Raw genomic sequence first — 22,437 nt, 5'->3', positions numbered from 1 at the left:
TTTGTTTTGTAGCATCCATTGATAAAGAAGTAAGAGAGGAGAGGGAGGGAGAATCTTTGATGGTTATGTCAGAGGTGGGGATGGACCGGGTATTTAGAAAGTGAGCTTAGGCCTGATCCTACTTCTTTTCCTTCTGTTTTGATTTTCTTGAGAAAAGGAATTTTTTTGTCAGTGTGAGTATTATAAAGGGCAAGCATGTAATGTCTGAGGATAGGATAGAATTTTTAGCAGTTAGGCCACAGAGACCAGCTTCTTTGCCTCTTGACGTCAGACCCTCATCACCCCATTCCCGCTCTCGTGCTCTGTTCTTTACTTGATCTCCAAGCCCGGAAATGAACTCACACAGCCATCAGTTATGGTTAAAAATAATTGATTTCCTGTACTTAAAATTTTAAAGCAAACAGTACTTTAAGTTTTAGCTCTTCTTACAAGATAGAGAAGGTTTCTAAGCATTGCTAAGAAACCATTTCTGGTTGCCCAGGGAAATACTTCATGTACATGCATGCCCACTCTCCCACACCCACGACCTAAAATCTCTGCTGCAGGTAGAATACGATCAAATTTGTGGTTTTATAACAATGCTCAGGTTTTCATATCCAGGTTAATTATGTAAATGCTTCCAAGGTGACCAGGGGTTTTTATAGCGGGAGATACCATTAGCGAAGGTGGATTTCTGTGGTTCGGTGGGAGACACAGGAAATATCAGTGCAGTATTTCATGCTGTTGCTCAGAAAAACCCACACATAAACCAGGCATCTTCCGTGAAAAGTAAACAGCTAGAAAGTACCTAAGTTTGCGGACCTTTCTTTCTTCCTTTTTGTGATTTTAGACTTTTTAGACTTGAGTATGTATTCCTGCCCCAGTAGAACTCAGGCTTGGGAATAAGAATATCACATTTTCTAGTTAAATTCTGTCCCTCACATAGCCCCTTGTTCCCAAGGAGCACTGAAGATTTGGGTGGTGAAATGAGTTGGCCGGTGTTGGGTAGTGGGAATTGGTGATTAGATTAAGAAAAAGCTTGACATGTACCTCATGTCGTGAACGGGAAGCCCCGTTGAGACTCCTTTGATATAAATCCCCCCGCTGATGGTACATCATTACCTTTGGACCGGCTTTTAGCATACATGGTGTTGTAATCACTTCCTGTTCACCCGTTGGTGAGGTCAGGATTCCTGCCCTAGGGTTTACTGGGCTGACTGAACACATGGCATCTGACACTGGACAAATGAGGTTTATTAGTTACATATGCCCCCTGCCCAGGGGAAGAAGGCACTGCATGGCAGGCAGGGCTGTAGGAAGTTTGCACTCAGGAATAGAGTGAACCAGCAGAGATGGTGTGAGGCAGGCTTTGGAGTCTCAGGAGGATGAGTTGACCCCTGGTTCCCAGGGGAGCACGCGATTGGCTGGTTTGAGTAATTCCATGGGCTGGCAGGGGACGAAACGCACTGCTCTGGGATGAGAAGGGGCTGCATCTGGTCCTTTGGGAGAAGGGTTGCTTAGCTGGGGACTTTATCCACGGAAGCAGGGTATGGAGGGGAGCTTGCAGCTGACCATTTGAGGCCCTGCTGATTTTACCAGCTGTTAAGGGCAGCACTTAACGTTAATTTCAGGCCTTGAACCACACATGAGTTATACAGAGCCATCCAGAATCCTTTTGGATATCAAACGGTTCAGCAGCTTTGCAGATCACAGTTAGAGATGTGTCAGTGTCACTTGTGTTTGGAAGCCGCGGTATCCTTTGTTCTTTCTTACTAAATATTTTAATTGCTTTTAAGAAAGCAGTTCTGCTTTAAATCATTAATAGCATGGTATCCCCAAATCACAGTACAAATCTTTGGGAAGCCCAAGTCTGAAAGATTTCCAAAGAGGCCATTTTCCTTAAGAAAAATATAGACCTTCTTGCCCTTCTTTTATAAATAATGTTTATTGAAACTTACTATGTGTTAGGCATAGTTCTAGGAGTGTTATATACCTCATCACACTCTGTAGTTTTGGTATTATTATTATCCCTGTATTAAAGATGAGAAACACCAAGGTTCAGAGATGATAGGTAAATTACCTAAGATTATATAGGAAGTGAGAACACACCTTGGATTAAAAGCCAGATCTTTTTGAATCCTGCCTCTTAATTCTCTCTCATGCTTCTTGACTTATTTACACACATGGGCGCTATATTATGTTGGTTCAGAAAATATTTTGCCTGGATTCAACTCCTAGCTCTGTGACATTGGGCAAGTTCCTTTACGTCTCTGTGCTGTGGTTGTCTCATCTATAAAATGGAGCAAATAATAGATCTTACCGTATATGGTAGTTGGGAAGATTAAATAAAAATACACAGAGTTCTTCTAATAGTGCCTACCACATAGTAAGCATTCAAAAACTATTGGCTATTTTATAGATTATCAGTAGCCTTTATAAATGAGGCTCTCATGACAGTTTACCATTGAGGAGTCTTATCTCTGCTCTCAGGTGGCTGACATCAGTAAGAAATGCTGCCAGGTAATGGTGCAATTCTCTCAACAGTCTTGACTCTCTGAGGTGTGTATAGGGCGGACAGGGCACTTAGAGACTACTCACCGCTCTTTACAAAGCGGACAGCTCTACGCCAGCAATCACTGAGTCAGTGACGAATTCTGTTTGGAGCCTATCTATAGATTATTAAGAAAATGTAACTACAAAGTATTAACATGTAGTCTGTTTAATATATCTGGTTTAATTTATCGACTACATTTCATAGTGTAACTCTGTTCTGACTTAACCCTTCACTGAAAACTGCTCTCAGCCTGAAGGTAAGTAGTAATAGTTGTCACTAATTGGCTTCATTTCATGATTGGACCTGCACTAGTTGAGTGAGTTTAGGTGCGCCGTATGCTTCCTTGGACAAATTCTCCCCGTTGAGATATGGTCTCTTCCCCATCTAGCTCTTCTGATAGGATCTAAGAAATTGCCTGATGGTAGCTGTCCTTAATTAGTATTTCTTTAGCCCAGACAAAGCCAGCTCAGAATTGTTTTCTGCTCCAGTCAGAGCGGCTGACGTGACCCCTCTGCACATCATAGGAGACGGGAGCCTGGATGAGCGCAGTGAGAGCATCTGCGGTGCTTTACTCTCTGTCCATCCACTGCAGCTTGCCTTTTGTCCCCAAGCCCCCTCTGGCCCCTGCCGTCACTTTGCCTTGCTGCTGGCCGGCCTCCCGTCCACGGTCAGACCCCCGGGGCCCTTTCTCCTCCACTCTGTGGTTGGACTTCTGCTGCCAACAGCTCGAGAATTCAGCAGCCCTGGAGCCCCTCTCTTGCCCCTTTGCTTTGCTTCCCACTCCGCAGGGACCGGCCCCCTGAATTCTGGCTGCAGGCACAGAGTTCCTGGAGCGCCTCAGCAATTGCCCCTCTCTGTCACAGAAGGTACTGGAACCCTCGGGCGGTTGCCCGGTTACTTGTCTGCAGTTCTCGGTCCTGCCGGGAGCTTCATTGCTGGAGGATCATATGGTTAGTAAGAACCATCCCTGCCTTCCCCAGCGAGGAGTGCCAAAGCTCACCAAACCCTGGCTAAGGAGTGCTGGCATGGGCTTTAAGGACAGTCAGGCTGTGCTTGGACTCAGAGCTGGAGTGGCTTCCAGGATGAAGCCCTGCCTGCAGGCTCCCTGAACGGGCTGGGCCACGGCTGTTTTCAGGGGAGGTTTCCCTGCTCAGCCTGCCCCGAGCCGGGGGGCTGCCTGCATCCTCTTACACAGGAGGCGCCTGGGCTCAGTTCTTCAGAAGAGTCATTCCTAGATTGTATTTGGTGATTTGAGTTCAATTTAAATGTTATAAATCTAAATCCATAAAATGTATTTTGCCACAAAAGTGTAAGTTTTACAGCTGTGAGGTTGTGGCTACACTCACCTATTAATAACTCAGGGAAATGTTTGTGCTGTTATGTATATTGTTTATGCTGTTGTGTATATATTATTTATTCATTTAGTTTTGGCTGCGTTGGCTCTTTGTTGCTGCGCGTGGGCTTTCTCTAGTTGCAGTGAGCACGGGCTACTCTTTGTCGTGGTGCGCGGGCTTCTCATCGCGGTGGCTTCTCTCGTTGCGGAGCGTGGGCTCTAGGCGCGCAGGCTTCAGTAGTTGTAGCATGTGGGCTCAGTAGTTGTGGCTCGCAAGCTCTAGAGCACAGGCCCAGTAGCTGTGGCACATGGGCCCAGCTGCTCCGCGGCATGTGGGACCTTGCTGGACCAGGGCTTGAACCCGTGTCCCCTGCATTGGCAGGTGATTCTCAACCACTGCGTCACCAGGGCAGTGGTGTAGTGTACCCTTAGAATCGCAGAGTAGAGAAATCGAAGAATAGAATGCAGATCAGTTCCCCAGAAAGACCTTGCTTCTAACTTACCTGGTCAGCCCAGGTCCATGCCTGCTGTCCTTAGAAGCTAGCAGCAGCCTGGGCTTCATCACTGTGAAAACTCCCCCATTTAGGATTAGAATTGGTTTTTATTTTTTTTTGCGGTACGCCGGCCTCTCACTGTTGTGGCCTCTCCCGTTGCGGAGCACAGGTTCCGGACGCGCAGGCTCAGCGGCCATGGTTCACAGGCCTAGCCGCTCCGCGGCATGTGGGATCCTCCCGGACCGGGGCACGAACCCGCGTCCCCTGCACCGGCAGGCGGACTCTCAACCACTGCGCCACCAGGGAAGCCCTAGAATTGGTTTTTGGTATTTGTGTTGTTTCTAAATGGGCTAGTAAATGATGGAAACACTAAAGAAGTCACTTTTATAATTTTTATAAGTTTTACTAGAATAGTTACTTACTGTATATTTCTACTTTGGCAGGAAGATGAAACAGTAGTGGTGAAGAGGAACGTAGGATGTTTAACTGGCTTTGCGTTTCATAGTTTGGGTCCCACCTAAACATCCTTACACATTCCTAATTTCTTACACAGAGAATCTTTTTGCACTGCTTGCCCATATAGTGGTTTCTTGACTTGAATTAGAAAGAAAGCAACCTCGGTTTCTAGAAGGCATTGATACTTTTACGAGCTACTGGTGGGCGTCAGTGAACTGGGGGGCCTTGTGAGGGTGGTCTTGAGGGTTCCGGGGAGGTGCCATCGCACTGCTGCCTGATGCTGCCGCGTTGCTTCCCCCCAGGTCTCCATCTGCCGGAGCAGCCAGCCCCTGTCTGGCTTCAGTGCCCGGTGCCTGGAGGACGAGCAGATGCTCCAGGCCATCAGGAAGGCCAGTCCAGGAAGCGACTTCATTTACGTCGTGGACACTCGGCCTAAAGTAGGTGTCACCACGCTGGTGTGTTTCTTTGCCGCTCTGAATCATGAAATGGGAGATGAGGCCATGCTCCCTGACCACCCTCACCCGCTCAGGGAGCCCCATCTGCAGAGGCGCTGTTTCCCTTTGCACAGTCGTGCGTGGCTGCCCTGCTCAGCTGCCTCTGGGGCCCCTGAGGTCGGCAGGTACTTCTGATATTTCCCCTGCTCTGCATTGTGCTTGGTACATAGTGCACACAATGAAAGTGTGGTTTCGTGTTGGAGATTACTCTCCTAAATATACCACATTATTTTTTTTTGGTTTGTTTATAAAAGGACCGTTTCTTCTCTGACGGTATGAAATTTACTGTGGAATTCCTACAGTTCAGTTTTTGTGAGATATTCACCTCTTCTATTGCAAATTCCACTTGTAGTGCTCTGTAGCTATGACTTGGAAAGATTTACAAAATGCAATGTTAAGTAAAAAAAGAAAAGTCACAAATTAATGTGTATACTACTCTGTGGAAAAAAACAAACTATAGGTAGGTAAAAATTTAAATTAAAATAGAAAAAGATCTGGAAGGATAAACACTAAACTATTAAAATTGCATGGAGAAGGGGGGAGGCTTGAGGGAGGTAGAGAACTTTCTACTTACCTCGTTTGAAAATATTATTTTATAATTATGCAGGTATTCATATATTAATTTTATAATTGAATAGAACAACCAACAGGAAATAATCTAGTTATCAACGGGTAGACCAAGTTCATCTTATGCTTACCACCCACTCAGCTTTATATGTTCTTGACACTAGTCAGGGTCAGGTCAAGTATAATTTGTAATTTCACTCCTTAGACCCATTTCTTTGTAAACCAGCCAACACATGGAGTCCTCAGAGGTATGTGCCGTTGAATACATGGAAACAAAATCACCTACAGGGGCATGGAATATATGGGACAAAATCACCTACAGGGATGTGGAATATATGGGACAAAATCACCTACAGGGGCATGGAATATATGGGACAAAATCACCTACAGGGGCATGGAATATATGGGACAACATGAGGTGACACAGAGAAATGGCCTTTATTCAACATATTTGGCATAGGAATTTCTTGCCAGTTATGAAAATAGACCTGGACCTATGACTGTGAGAGAGAGCTGCGTGTTCTTTCTCCACGTTGGTGGAACAGTGTCCAGGATAGACCGTGAAGCAACAAGAGTGAGCTACAGAAAATCTGTAATGCCATGTATGTAATAATAATTAAATTATAAAAATTATACGTTGTTCTATAGTTTTTTCATGGAAAAAAGTTTGAAGGTATGTATAGTAAACTGTTAACAGTGGCTTTTCTTGTGAGGTGAGAGGAGGATTTTAAGAAACCTTTATTTTATAAATTACAGTGTGAAAGAATTTTTAATCACAAAAAGGTTGAAAGAACAGAAGGACTTCAAAATGTTACACATAAAAGTTACCATGTGACCCAGTAATTCCACTCCTAATTTAAGAAAAATGAAAACATATGTCCACACAGAAACTTCTAAGTGAATATTCATTGTTAATAATAGCCCCAAAGTGGAAACAACCAAATTCCATCAGCTGAGAATGGATTAATAAAGTATGGTGTATCCACTCCCTGGAATAGTTTTTGGCTATTATTACTAAAGGAATGAAGTACTGATAGGTGCTACAACGTGGATGAGCCTTGAAAGTGTTAGGCTAAGTGAGAGAAGTCAGTCACAGGATCACAGATTGTATGATTCCATTTATATGAAGTGTCTCTATGACAAATCCGTAGAGACATCAGGCAGGGTGGTGGTTGCCTAGGGCTAGGGGAATGGGAGGAAATGGGAGGCGACACCTGATGGGTAGAGGGTTTCTTTTTGGGGTGATGAAAATGTTCTAAAAATAGATTGTGGTGACGTGGTACATTCACAGTTCTGTGAATATACCAAACACCATTGAACTGTATACTTTACATGGATAGATTGTATGGCATGTGAATTCTATGTCCAAGAAGCTATCAAAAAAAAAAAAAACATAAGGACATAGAAACATTAGAACAGGAAGGAGGAAATATGACCAACGGCCCAAGTCACTTCAAAGTCTACACTGATGTTAGGAGTGGGTAATTACAGATAGGGTCTATACTCGTGGCCGATAAGAGAAATCATGGAAACTGGATGCTATCCATTGTGTAGCCACTCAGACTGGCAATCTCGCTGCTTCTCTGAGCCCTATTTCATTAAATATTGTGATTCATGGTCTCGATCACTAAGTTTGATGTCTGCCCAGTGTAAGATCACTCACATCACTGCCCTCAGAACAGTCCCTTCCTCTCTAACGGGAGGGTAGCTGTGGGATGGCCATGGAGGGGTGGGCAGTGAGGATGAGTTACTCTCAGAGGCCAGATCAGCAGACCAGCCGTGCAGGTCAAGGACAAAACATGTTGCAGCTGGATCACATTCTAGTAGATGACAGGTAAAGGAGTCCCTTCCTTTTGGACAGATTTTCAAAGCACAGCAGGGAAGAGCTTCAGACTGGGGAAGAAATAGCTTCTCTGCGTGAAGGTTTTCACTCGAAAGATGCCAGGCTCTGACTTTTACTCTCTCTTTCGATTTGTGCTTTCTCTCTGCTTCATCCTTCTCGCATTGACTGTTTCCCTCCTGTCATTGTGCCTTTTGCGTCGGGACAGTGGAGCTGCTCTGAACTTCCTAACAGTCAGAGACAACTGAATGAATGCCGGTCCTAGACACACGTACTGAAGACGATAAGAAAAGGACGGGAAGACAGGGCCTTTAAAGTGAATTGGGGTGCCCTTCTCTGATCCCATTTTCCTAGATTTAAATAAAGGCAGACAGGTTCGCCTGCTGCTTTAAGGGCCGATGACCCAAGCGTGTACTACGCTCTGCAGACCTTCCGGGCAATGTGGCGGCTGTTGAGCCAGGCACAGTCCAGATGTAACATAAATTAATCCAGAGGATTTGATTTGAAGGGTATATTTAGCACTGAGTGCGTTTGCTCTTGGCGATAAGAAGCTGGATGCTAATCCCTTAAAGAAGATTGGTGTCTCATACAAGCCATGCCCTCTCCTGTTCCCCAGGCGCACACACCTTCACAGGAGTCTTCACCTGTCTGCTTTAGGGCTCTCATTCTTTTAAAGATCGCGTCCGTTGATGTTTGTTCCTCGGTAGCCGGGAGACCCGGTCCATGTTTGCTGTGGGTGGTAGACAGACAGATGGGCCCTGGCCAGGTTTGCTCACAGGTTTACTGCAAAGGAGAAAGGCTAGAAGTCGTTCTTGTCCTTGGAGCAAGGCTCGCCCCGGATGCTGCCTGTTCAGATGAAAGCTTCTGCATTGCTTGTTGATGTTAAAATCTCAGGAGGCAAGGGCAGTGAGGGCCTCAGCATGAACTGAGTATCGGTTAAGAAAAAACATACCCTCGAGGTCCTATGTTACTGCTAGAATCTGGTGCATTAAGAAGATAGGAGATCACGTTGATGCCATAGTTGTTGGATTTTAAAGTGATACCGAACTCCTTCTATCTCAGCCTCGCTCATGACTTTAACATTACTTTGTTCTAGGACTTTGCTGCGCTTGTGAAAATGCCAGGCACTTTCCCATTCAGTTCTTATTATAATCCTGCAAATTAGGAGCTGTTCTTTTCTGTTTATGGGTAAGGTCTCAGACTGAGAGAGGTTCAGTCATGTGTCCAAGGTCAAGCCGTTCAAATCTAGGCTGATCTGACGCCCGAGCCCACGCTACTTCTGTTTGATCACGGTCTGTTGACGGCGATATCCAGGGGAGCCTTGGGTCCACTGTCAGGTTCCACAGGGTTCCCCTTCTGAGCACATCTGCAGGGAGGCTGGAAACTCAGAGCTGAAGGACCAACCACAGGCTCGTACACGCTCAGGCCGGGGCAAGAGGTATGAGCAGGCCTGTGAGCCAGGCTCTGACGCCGGCGGCCTGGGAGGGGTGCCGGGCAGTGGAGGGAAGGGGTGAGCAGGCTGGCCGGCGGCTCAGCTCATGCCCGGCCCCTTGTCCTGGCTCTTCCTCCAAAGACAGCTTAGTGGTTAAAGGGCCTCTGATTTCACCTTGTGAGCGATTCTTTAGCTGTGAGACAGGAGGTCATGTTGGAAGTTTTCCTGTGTCTCTGGAATCAGTAATTAGGTGGTTTCCACTCACTGAATCCTGTGAGGGGGGGATCTGGGAGGATCTGTTGTAGAGATCGGGGTGCGTGACAGAGGGGCAGCTAGGAGGTCACTTCGGCATGGGATGCCTGGCCGACCTGTTCCACTGCGGCAGTGAGCGGGGGAAGGGGAGCCGCGTGGCGTTTAGTGGCAGTGGGGCATCTGCTCTGCCTCTTTGGCAGGACAGGGATGGAGGGGGGACCTGTGGGTCCAGTAGACACTGAGAAAGAAACTTGTACGTGAGCCATCTTGCTGAGGCCCGGCTTCCACCCCCAACTGGAGGTTCCCAGCTGCGGCCGACTGTGGGGTACGTGCTGGGGAGGGAAGCCGGGGGCCTCGGAACAGGCTCAAGCCAAGGTGGGTCTCATGTCAGCGAGCTGTGTACCTCCTCCTCCCGGGAGCCCATGGACTTGCCCTAGGATTTGGACACTTAATGCCAGAGAGGGCAGTGCTGGTCAGCGAGTGTTAACCGGAAAAGCAGTGACGACCAATGGAGAGAGAACAGCAGCCTCGTCCAGCTTTACAAAGAGATATTTACCTCCTCTTTTATCCCCCTCCCCAATATAAAGATAGAGCCTAGAAGAAGGAGGAAAAGGAGAGTACCAGAGCAGACCCCTCACCAGTCCAAACAGCCTATAATAAGAGGAGAAAATTTTGCATCACATATGGGGTTGGGATTTTAAGTTGAGCTGGACGGTGATTTCCTATAAGTTATTAATTCTTCCTTTGGGGGTAGGAAAGGAGGATTTTGATTAGCACAGTTGTAGACAGTAGTTGCAAGAAATAAAATCATCTCTTATTTTCATGTTTCTATCACAAGATAAGATTCTTCATTTCACCAGATACAGATGCAGGAAGAGAAAAGGACCATTAACTGACACCACAGGCTAGAACGTGGTCCAGGCCTCCTTCTGCCAAGACCAACTTCAATTCTCATTTTTCAGGCACGTCAGATCAGGTCCTGGCATTCAGGTACAGAATGTGCTCTGCTGAAATGTTAGACTCCGAGACTGAGATGCTGACCAGCTGACCTTTAACTTGATATGCAGATTATGGTCGACTGAGTTGCCATGATTTTAATGTGTCTGATTGATGATTTAAGATTGCGGGGGAAAGAATCTGATTCTGTGCTTCTTTAACATTCTTGGCCTGTTCACCTCAGCCTCACTCTGTTAGCACATTCATTTGGCCGGTCAGCCCGTCAGTAAATCTTCACCGAGTGCCTGCTCTGTGCCGGCTTGACGCGTAGGGTCCTGGCCATCAATGAGACCAGCTACCTTCCTGTGCAGCTCACGGCCTCTGCCCCACGCCAGAGGATCTTCTCTGTCATGGATACTAAATCTCGAATGTTTCAGTTAATCCTGCTCAGAAGCCCTCAGTGGCTCCTTACTGCCACAGATACAGTCAGAACTTCTTAATCGAGCTTGTGTGTAGAGGACCCTCATAATTTCTAGCCTCCTTTCTTGCTGCTGCCGCCAGACTTGAACCTTCCGCTGTGCTCGCACTGGTTGACTCAGCTGATACACACCTGCTTCTTCGGTGGCCACTGATACCCTACCTCTTCCCTCTCTCATCGCTTCATCTGGGCTGCCCTCCCCCTTTCTCTCCATGCTCCCTGGTTATTAAAGCCCATCTCAAGTCCTCCTTCCATCATGAAACGTTACCCCTGAGGCCCTAGGCCACGTGGGGCTGTTCCAGATTCTAGCTACTGCCACCGCCTCCACCAGGCTCTCAGCTCCTGCCCAGTCCTGGTGGGTATTAGCTGTCGTTATTTGGTGTTGTGTGCTCGCACTTCCATACTCGATGATAAGCTTGTGGTGGCTGGGACGACTTCTTATTCACGTTTTTATTCCATTCAGTGCCTGGCACACAGTAGGCGTTCGTTAAGTGTTTGTTGAGAATGAGTGAATTTTTTTGTTTCACTTATGAATTTTTTTGCACCCAAAGATGCTGAGATAATCAAATAGCAGAGTGGCCTTGGGTTAGAAAACAGGGCACTTTTTCCAGTACCACTTTTCAGTTGTCCGTTGTGTTCTTTAAGCATAGGTTGAAACTGGAATGCAGTTACCTCCATTGTTTTATCTGTTTGAGAATTTTTTTTTTAATTAGACTTTCTATGTTGAGATAATTGTAGATTCACATGCAGTTCTAGGAAATAATACAGAAGGATGCCTTGTACATTTCACCCACTTTCCCCCAGTGGTAACATCTTGCAAAGCTGTGTACAGTATTGCAACCAGGATATTGACATTGATAAAATCCACCAATCTTGTTCCGTTTTTTCCCAGTTTTACTGTAGTCGTGTGTGTGTGTGTTTAGTCTATAAAGCCTTATCACATACGTATGTTTGTATATTCAGTACCACAGTCAAGATAGAGAACAATTACATCACCACAAAAAACCACTAATCTGTTCTCCACCTCTATAAGCTTGTCATTTCAAGCACGTTCTGTAATTGAAAACATATAGTATGTGACCTTTTGAGGTTGTTTTTTTTTCACTATTTGAGAACTTTTAGGGGCCGAAATGAACAGCTTTTTCTTTGCCTGTGAAATGGAGTTCTCAGCCTAAGGGACAGGGCACCAAACTAGACTTAGCATTTTATTTATATAAGAGATACTCTATCTGAATGAATACACCTATAGGTCCAAGATAGCTTCTGAATTTTTTATTAATTATGAAACTGTATTTTCTGCTTTGAAGGGTCAGCTAGTGCCCCATTATCCTGACAGGGCCTGTAAAATATGTGGAAACCTTGAGAAAGTACACTTTGGATGGTAGATTAAATATTGCCACCTTCTGTTCATTATGAGAAGTACCGTTGACTTTTAAGAGGCCATCTTGTGTGGCTCCTTTGCTTTTAAAGAAGACCATCGATAAATTCTCCTAGGTCATAGGTCATCAACTACTAAAAAATGTGAACATAGGGTCCTAATTATAGATTAAAGTAATAATAGTGTTTTGGTTTTTATTCACTGCACTGTTTAAAAAGAGTATGGTATGTGGTGAGAAGGCTTAACTTGAATTATTCAAGATACAGAATAAACATAAGGTTCATGTAACATAAAGGTACTTGCACGTATCCTGTTAACCATTTTATTTATGAAGCTTGTAAAGAATAAGCCAGCAACTTTGGAAAATAATTATACAAACCAGTGATATTTTTATAATAGTATGTTTCAAAAGAACAATGTCTATAGGTAATTTTAGAAAAATTTTCCTCTTAAAATACTTTTAAAATTTAAAGCATGAACATCAGTTGTCTTAAAAATAACACTATATTTTTTTCTTTATTGAGACCAAACCCTTTATCCTTCTCATAGCATGCCTGGGAGAAAGGGGATGATCTTTTCGTAAATGGGAAACAGGGTAGTGGGGCGCACCCCAGCTGATGTCACGTGAGCTGAATCACGGAGCAGGAAAGTGAGGGGCCTGCCATATATTTTTTTTCTGTTATTTAAATTACAAACCCACTCTATCTGGTTTGTAACAAAGCCTGGAGGAGCATCTGGAGTAGTATTGGCAGCTGCTCCCCACACGTGCCGCCTCTGTCTGTCTGCTGCAACAGCTGCGAAATTGGTGTAGACTTCCATTCATTTCTGTTCTGTTTACCCCAGCATGCATAAATGTAAATGCATGTCTGTAGGTCGGCCTGTTTTACAAAAAATGGGATAATTGTATGAATATTATTCTGGAGCTTATTCTTTTCACTTCACATGTCATGGCCCAGTATCTCCTCTCTTCTCCCCTCCCTCCCCACCCCTCTTTTTTTTCTTTCCCTCCTCCCTCCCTCTCCCCGCAATATCTAGACATCTGTATATCTGTCTGTCTCTATCTCTGTGTCTCTACTTGAGCCTATTAGAAGTCCAGGGTATGAATATACCATAATTCATCCAATCATGGCCCTATGGAGATATTCATAGGTTTTCCGGTTCTTTTACTCAACTATTATTTAAAAAAAAAAAAAAGATTGCAGTAAACATCCTTGGATGTCTGTCTTTATGTGCTGGTATTTTAATAGTGTCAGATTCTCACACATAGGAAATCTGGGTCAAACAATATGTATGCTTTTAACTTAACTTGGCTTCTTAAGCTTAGATTTTTGAAAAGTATGAATATCCCCCGAGTGCTGCATCGTGGTCCTAAAAACGGATATATTTTTGGTAGTGAGTTCTCTGCCTGGGCTAGCCCGCCTGCCCTTTGTGGGCAGAGGAAGAGAATGGTCAGTAAATATTGATGTCTAGGATGTGATGGCCCGCTTAGCTGAACAGCAGGAATGGAGTATTCACAATAATACATTCATTCTAGAAATCTGTGTATTTCTCAGCTAAGGCAGGACTTGTCCCCTTCTTGATTTTAGTTACACAGGAATAAGGCAGAAGTTTGCATATCATAAATTTCTTCTTCAAAGTCCATCACCATTTAACCCAGTTTGCACTAGGAACCGTGACTTTTTATAGATAAAATTATGATAATGAATGTGATAGAAAAAAATCCTCTCTGGAGATTTAAATAGGGTGGCCAGAGGACATGTCTTGCCCTCTCTCTGTTTTGTTCAGCGTTTCCTGCTCAAAGTTGAACTGGGTACCTGAGGGATTCTTGTAGGCAAATTAGAATGACGTAACTATTCCTATACGTTGATGTGTTTGTTGGCATTCGAATACTGGAAGATATAATACTTTAACTTACAGAGCTTTATGTTGCCAACTGTATCTGCAGATATTCTTCTGCCAACCTAAGGCTGTCATGTTTGGTATTAAATTGGGGCGACTTGGCTCTGTACAGAATCCCACATTGGATTTGGCATCTCTGACAGGGAACGTCTCCAAAAGGGCTTATCTCTAGGATGCTTCCAGCTCAGAAAATGTTGCCACATCGACAAACTGATGTTGTTGAACGTAAGCTCAGCACGAGTGTCTGTAGCTACCTAGCCCAGCGCGGTGTTCCCGGGATTTAAGGCATGTTTCTGCACATCATGTTGAATGTTCTTATGGATATTAGCCGTGAAGTGTTGTGATTGTTTCATGAATATCACTGGTGACTGTTCTGTTTTGCTGCCCACTGCAGCTTAATGCGATGGCAAATCGTGCTGCAGGGAAAGGCTATGAGAACGAAGACAATTATTCCAATATCAAGTTTCAGTTTATCGGGATAGAGAACATCCATGTCATGAGGAACAGTCTGCAAAAAATGCTGGAAGGTAAACCATTTCCTTATGCACAGCATTTAAAAAATGCAGTTAAATGTTTTAATGCCAAGACGGAATAAGATGGTCTGTTGATGTGAAAACTGTGCTTTACTTCGATGTTGTTTGCAAGGGTGGGATCAGTTGGGAAGAATATCAAAATGCAGGGACTCTTTAAACATGTAACAGCTTTTCTCTTCTTTTTTGGTGTCATCGTGGAGTGGTTTTGTCACGTGGTATTAGCTGCCGGGCTGTCTCCGGTGGTACTTAACACCTAAGATAGAAGTGCACGGGGATATTTTTACTTTCTCTCTCATAATAGTAGTTCGACCCATATTCAAGACCATTGGGAGATAAAGCAGTCCTACGTCGAAACGGCCAGCTGTTCACGTGTGGACGTGAGGCCCATAAACTGAATCCGAGCGGCTGCATGGCCATGAGAAGGATGCTGGGGGGTCCTGGTTCTCCCTTCCATCAGCAGCACTGCTGCAGCGCGCTCCCTCCACCCACCGCACCCAGCGAGCACCACGAGATGCGTTCGCCCAGGCTTCTGTACTCACAGGGAGAGCAAGTCGCAAAGCTGGGCTATGCAACGCAGAGGAATTATTCATGTGGCCACACCAGCCGTAAACTAATTATCAGAAATCACATATTCCAAGCAAAACCAGCCTCGTTGACTGCTTATGCTCTTGCGATTGTCAAGGCCCAAGGAGGAGTCTGTTGTTATCTCCACCACTTCTCCCTCTTGTGGGAACTGAAGAGAGAGACGATGCGTAACCCAGGGCTTTGTGCCTCTGGACCAGGGGAGGCTGTAAATGCTGGGCTCGCACTTCTGGGGGGAAGCCCTGGGGAGGCGGCGCTGTGTGCCAGGGAAGTGGGCAGTCCGATCTGAACCGGAAATGCGGGGTCTGTAGTGAAGAGGGACAAAGTGCCGAATTCCCTTTTTCTCGGGATACACGTTTGCTCTCAGTAACCCGTGCAGTTCAGTGCTTAATCAGAGCAGGATGTAGTGAGAAGCTAGCGGTGGGGCTGGAGGAACTTGAGTGTCACAGACAAGCCTGATTGCCATTCTCCTTCCTGGATTCCCGGGGTCATCTCAGTCTTTGAGACTTTGAACACGTCATGTACCTTCTTTGGGGCTCTGTTACCTGCTGTAAATGGAGAGGATTGGACTCATAATTTCTGTGGACCCATCCAGCCCTGACAGTCTGTGAGTCCACACTTTGATGCCCCTGATTGCAAATAGTTTAAAATTGAGGGTTTGAATGGTTAGACGAAACCTCTTCCTGCATTTAAAAAAAAAAAAAATAACGGCCCCGGAGCTGTCTATCTCCATCTCACCTCCACGTGAAATTTGCCATGTCTCAGCAGACAGGAGGATGCCTTGGGCATTGAACTTCGTAAACTTTGGGAGATTATCGTGGGCGGTGTGGCTCTCCCTGCTATAAGCTGTGCTTTTTAGACATTGAAAAACTGGACTAGCTTGGTACTGTAACTGAACGGGTAGTCTAGTTTTAGTGTGAAGAGTGTTCGATATCAGAATCATTAAAACGTTTGCATGCTTTATAGTTTTCATTTAGTAATTTCATAAGCTGACTTTTGAGAATATGTATTTTCTTCTGTGCAGAAGGTGGCTCCCAGGAGTGCTTGGAACATGGCGATTTGGCTTTTGTTTTAAAATTAGCATTTACTTGGTTTCTTATTGGGAACCATGTCTCCTGCCCTCATACCTTTGGTCTGACTCGCTATTTCTGAAGGACCAGCAAACGGACCGCGTTCCAGAGGGAGGGCAGCCTGTGTTTCATAAGGGATCGTGGTTCTTCTGCATCACTTTTTCAGCCCTGTGTCAGTGCAATGAGCAAGGACGACTTTCTGGATGCCTTTCAGGGGACTTGACCAATGTTTGACTATCTGTTTTTACCAAGTAAATTATAAACTGCTCGTGGAAGCTCAGCTGATGAACTGATGCAATCAGACCCACCTTTTGAGGCTTTTATCCTTCAAACAGCTGTCTTGGCATCAGAGAGATCGGAAGGTTTGTACCGCTGGTCACTTGGTAGGAAGTGGAATAATGCATTCCCTTCATGATTATTATTTTTTTTTCAAAATTCCTCTTATCAGGGATATTGATATTATCAGGAGAGATTCTGAATAACAGAAATGAAAAATTGTTCGCATTCTGGCCCGAAATAGCCCTGTCTGTGAGCAACAGCTGCAGGGTATTTCATCAGAAACTGAAATCTAGGACCAAGTTCACATCCGGTGTAGGTCCTTTTATGGAGCTGATTGATTGCATGTTAACTTTGGTTTCTAAGTTCTAAACCAAACTATTTTGTGGCATTCACACCTCCCAGTGAGATAATAATGAAGTCTTTCAGTTAGGTAGCAATTGTGTGATTTATTAAGTGCTTTCCACAGAGCCTTTCCTCTTGATCATGTAAATAATGGTTTTTCCCTCAAATAATAAAAGGATGCCCTATATTTTCTTTATTTTGTTGTTGTTGAAACAGGCAGTAGAAGAACCTGGAAAAGGCTCTTTCCGTGGCTGAGGAAATTGTTATCAGATGTGGAAATAAAAACCTCCCAGGGCATCCTTGATTTGGGGGGAGGAAATCAGTGAGAGGGAGGGAGAGAGGGGCACATGGAATTACCGCACATCCGGGCTTTGAGATTGAGCCGCACTGTCGTGCCTCTTCGTAAATAAATACCTGTTTTCAAGGTAGGCGGGTGTTTATGGGAAAGACATGATGGCAGTGACACCTTCCTGTTTTTCAGTCAACCTGCTCCACCTTTTGTATGTTGCCCAGAAAATTGACCTTTCTCCCCACCACTAGTTTCGGCGTGCCTGGATTCTACCTGAATCTTAGATTAATATTGTTGGCCACAGTGTAGTTCTGTATAACTGACCCCTTATTCATTGACTCGTGCATTTCACTAAAAACAGAGCACCTGCTACGTGCCAGGCTTCCTCAGTATTTTTACTTAAGTGATTCACGAATGGGCAGACCTTGAAGATATCGCAGGTTCGGTTCCAGACCACCTCAGTAAAATGACTATCGCTGTAAAGTGAGTCACACGGATTTTTTGGTTTCCCAGTGCATGTGAAAGCTATGTTTACCCTATCCTGTAGTCTATTCAGTGTGCAATAGCATTATGTCTAAAAAAGCACTGTACGTACCTTAATTTAAAAATCTTTGATTGCTTAAAAGATGTAACCATCATCTGAGCTTTCAGAGAGTTGTATTCTTTTCACTGGTGGAGGGTTTGAAATATTTCGAGAATTACCAAAATGTGCTACAGAGGTATGAAGTGAGCAAATGTTGTTGGGAAAATGGTGCCGATAGACTTGCTCGATGCAGGGTTGCCACAGACCTTTAACTTATAAAACACACAATATCTGTGAAGTACAGTAAAATGAGGTCTGCCTGTATTTGATTTCACAGCAACAGTGTGCTGTACGTAATATTATCTGCACTTCATAGATGAAGAAAGTGTCTCAGTGAAGTTAGGCAACTCAGTCTAATTCTTTAAAGAAAAATAAGTTGAAACAAACTGAAAAACATATAAACTTGCTCTTATAATTAAAGAAAGGTAGTTAAAACCTCAAAGTACCATTTTTCACTTAAAAATTTTTTTAATTTAAATAAGATTAAATTTAAGTATTTAAATTCAAATACATTAAAATATTCAATACTGAAAAGAATATGGTAAAACTAGTACTTTAAATATGTCTAGTATCATTGAAATTGGCAAGAGGTACCTAATATATTTTGTTCTGAGATACATATTTTTACCAGATTAATTCCCCTTAGGGACTAATCCAAAATATGGTTTAAAAAAAAGACATATAATGCCTGTTTTGATAGAAGTGTTTTATTTATAATAATAGAATTTTGGAAGCCTCAGGAATGTTCAACAATAGTTGACTGACTAAACACTCTACCTTTTGATACAAAATTTTGCATCCATTAAAAATGATAAATGTGAAAAATATATTACTAACATGGGAGAACGTGTATAATCTAAGTGAAAAATTCAGGTTGTAAAATTGTATACATACTCTGATTCACTATACAGTAAACCATATTTATGAAGAATTTCCAGAATGATAATTGGATTAGAATGAGAGGACGATGGGTGAACTTTTTCTTTTTCCTTCTTTATTTACAAAATTGTCTATGGTTGGTACGTTACATGGAACGTAAACAATACACACTTAGCAGGTCACAGTTTCTGAGGGTCACGAGTCTGGGCATTTCTCATGTGTCAATGGGAAGCCAGGATCCCTCTGCCTAGGATCTTACAAGGCTGCAGTCAAGGTGCGAGCCGGACTGCGTCCTCATCTGGACACCTGGATGGGGCAGAATCTGCTTCCAGGCTGATTCAGGTTATTGGTTGCATTCAACAGAGGGCCCTGAGCGCTGTCAGCTGGCGGTCACCCTTAGGTCCTAGAGTTCTCTGCCATGTTGGACCTCCACATAAGCTGTTCACAACACGACAGGTTATTCTTCAAGACCAGTAGGAGCGCCTATCTCCAGTTACAAAGTCTGGTGTATTACATTTTTAATTAAAAAGTTTTTAAAGACATACCCTTCTTGGTATCATATAACAAAGGAAGAATTGAGCCTAGTACTTTCCATCATTTTACCATGATCCTCGTTGATTTGTGGTTCTTTTATTAGACAGGCTCACAGATAACCACCCACATGGTAATGATGATATAACATTTACAGGTGATTATTATGTACTGGACACTGTTAATTTTTTAAATATACTTATTTATTTTTTGGCTGCGTTGGGTCTTTGTTGCTGTGCGCGGGCTTTCTCTAGTTGCGGGGAGCAGGGGCTACTCTTCGTTGCGGTACACAGGCTTCTCATTGCAGTGGCTTTCTCTTGTTGCGGAGCCCGGGCTCTAGGCGCACGGGCTTCAGTAGTTGTGGCATGTGGGCTCAGTAGTTGTGGCTCATGGGCTGTAGAGCGCAGGCTCAGTAGTTGTGGCGCACGGGCTTAGTTGCTCCGCGGCATGTGGGATCTTCCCGGGCCAGGGCTCGAATCCATGTCCCCTGCATAGGCAGGTGGATTCTTAACCACTGCACCACCAGGGAAGTCCCAGACACCATACTCTTTTTTTTTTTTTTTTTTTTGCGGTACGCGGGCCTCTCACCGCTGTGGCCTCTCCTGCTGCGGAGCACAGGCTCCGGACGCGCGGGCCCAGCGGCCACGGCTCACGGGCCCAGCCGCTCCGCGGCACGTGGGATCCTCCCGGACCGGGGCACGAACCCGCGTCCCCCGCATCGGCGGGCGGACCCTCAACCACTGCGCCACCAGGGAAGCCCAGACACCATACTCTTAACCACTTTGCTTTACAGTCTCTCTAGGTGGTGGCTTGGGTAGAAAGTGCCCTGGCCTAAGTGTCTGAAGATCTGGGTTTGGGTTCTTGCCGTAGTCTCTTAGTGAACATGAACAAACTTCATTTCCTGTATTTGTAAAACAGTGTAAGCAATATATCATTGCTGTCTAACTCACAGATTTGTTCACAAAGATTCCTTGCAAACTGTAAAGTGCTTTCCAGTATAAGGTGCATTATGCTTTTTCTTGGGAAGCAGTATAGTAGTTTAAAATAAGTACTGCATAAAATGGATAAGCTAATGGACTATAGATTAATTCAGGCAGCTCGGTGGGTATTTGATAGGTCCCCTGCTTTCTTATAGGTGACTTTCCTTAATTTTTTTATTCAAGAGACATGGAGTAAGCACAATTTCAGAGGCATGGAAGTGCTTGCCTCGTGATACGGTCTGTGTCCACTCAGCACAAGTTCACCAAAAATAATTTAATAAACCCCATGCCAGGCCTGGTGGGTGTTTTCTCAGCAAGTTGTCTGACAGAGATACAAACCTCAGCCTGACAGCCGATCAGATGGGAGCAGGTCCAGAGCACAGGAACAAAGGCCCGGTGCCCATTCAGCAGTTTGGACAATACTACAGTGAAGGGCTGTTTGTAAGATTCAACTGGAAAGATTGGAATCTTTTTAGCAGGCCCCAAGAGGTAACCACTTCTATCGTTTCCCCTAGAATTGGGAACAGTGATGATGGCGAAAGTTCTGTGGTAAAGTCAGGAGGCCCCAGAGATATGTGACCTGTGCTTGTGTGTGAAGGTTGTGAGGCCCGATTGTTCAGAACCTTTGTTGGGTGTAGAAGGGACAGGTGAAAGCAGAGAACTTCGAATGTGTCATGGGAGGCAGCACGGCCGTGGGTGCTGTGCTCGTGTGACGACTCCCTGCTCTGGCGTCCCTGCCCGGTGCTCTCGGGTGCACCAAGGTCTAGAAGGGGACAGTCCCTAACACACCTGGCTCCGAGGTTCCCACGAAGTATTTTTCTCTGCTCAGAGGTAAGGTTGTAACTCTCAGTCCCAGGGTCCTTTTTATTTGATTCTTTCTTCCTCACCTCATTACTTTATGTGGCGATGGCTAAGTAAGCCTGGAAGAAATGGAAGAGTTCAACCCTTTATAGTCACATTTAAGTTTTTCATTTCAAAGAGTATTTCCTGTAACATGGCCTACAAGTTTATGCTATGAGGTTCTACCAGCTATGAGCTAATGAAAAGCTATAAAGGTTGATCTTTTTTCAGTTCTCCATCTTCTGACTTTCCCCATTATTAATTTCCTGAGATTACTAACCTATTAGACGAGACAGCCAGTAAGACCTGGCTGAAAATCTGGTCACTGTCCCTCAAAATTCAGCACGTGGCATGGGTTTCCACACAGAAAACCTACTTTCCCATTAAAGTGAACTGGATAGCTCCACCTAGCGGTAAGATTTTTTAATAAGTGTTCTACTAGAGCAACAGGTCTCTTTGTCAGGCTCCACTAGTTATCAATTCATGGTCACTTGGAAGAAAGAAATGCATCAGGAGTGTGTACCTGGCTCTCTCTTTGTTGTAAGAGGATGTAAAATGTGGCTGGATGGTGTCGCCCGATCTAGACTGAGATCTAATGCTCTAAGCACTGAGGCAGAGAGGAAAGAGCGTGAGCTTTGGGGCGTATGTGTTGCGGCCAGGACTCCAGCTCAGTTATTTGCTGGCCGAGTAACCATGGATGACTTAGTAAAACTCTTTTTTTTTTTTTGGTTCGCGGGCCTCTCACTGTTGTGGCCTCTCCCATTGCGGAGCACAGGCTCCGGACGCACAGGCTCAGTGGCCATGGCTCACAGGCCCAGCCGCCCCACAGCATGTGGGATCTTCCCGGCCCGGGGCACGAACCTCTGTCCCCTGCATCGTTAGGCGGACTCCCAACCACTGCGCCACCAGGGAAGCCCGACTTAGTAAACTTTTTAAGCCATACTGGCTAATCTGAAAATTGGGAGTAAATATAAGCTGCATGGTAGATAATGGATGTAGAGGAAGTCACTGGGAGCTACATAGTTATTTTAGACAGTCATCTGTACATCAGACAGTTCTTGAGAGTTTTCTATACACTGGGCATTGCATAGAAAAAGGCTTTATTTATTAATACAAAGTGACGTTACTGATCTTGATATAGGGCAGAAAATTCTGGCGGGAAGAGAAGATGATGCTTTCTCATAAGTGATCTTCCTGAGGGCTGTCGTTGGGTAGATCAGATGGTTGAATGTTTTAATTGGATGTCAAAGCCAAAGACCTCATCTCTGGGTGATTTTAGCAAAGGAGAGGACAAGAGAAAACAAAGATTTAATGGGAGAAGAATGGCTGTTTTTTATTCTCATTGTGCTGTATCTTGATGTTCCTTGGGACAATTCAAAGATCAAAAAGTTTCACCCTCAGAATTGTTGTTTTCATTTTATTAATCATGACAGCTAG

The 22,437-nt window shown here is 44.6% G+C and overlaps 1 protein-coding gene across 2 annotated transcripts in view; it reads left to right on the top strand.

Annotated features, from left to right (window-relative positions):
* MTMR7 (myotubularin related protein 7) overlaps nucleotides 1–22,437 on the top strand; it is a 94,724-nt gene that overhangs the window by 57,164 nt on the left and 15,123 nt on the right. For both annotated transcript variants that reach the window (XM_004277176.3, XM_033400643.2), the window contains 2 exons: nucleotides 5,119–5,253; nucleotides 14,487–14,619. In XM_004277176.3, the coding sequence (XP_004277224.1) occupies nucleotides 5,119–5,253; nucleotides 14,487–14,619 (268 nt within the window). The remainder of the gene's footprint in view (nucleotides 1–5,118; nucleotides 5,254–14,486; nucleotides 14,620–22,437) is intronic.

This window comes from Orcinus orca, chromosome 21, assembly GCF_937001465.1.
Source record: "Orcinus orca chromosome 21, mOrcOrc1.1, whole genome shotgun sequence".
NCBI classification, from domain to species: Eukaryota; Metazoa; Chordata; class Mammalia; order Artiodactyla; family Delphinidae; genus Orcinus; species Orcinus orca.
Note: the sequence above shows the minus strand (reverse complement) of the source record. Positions and strands in the feature narration are given on the sequence as shown.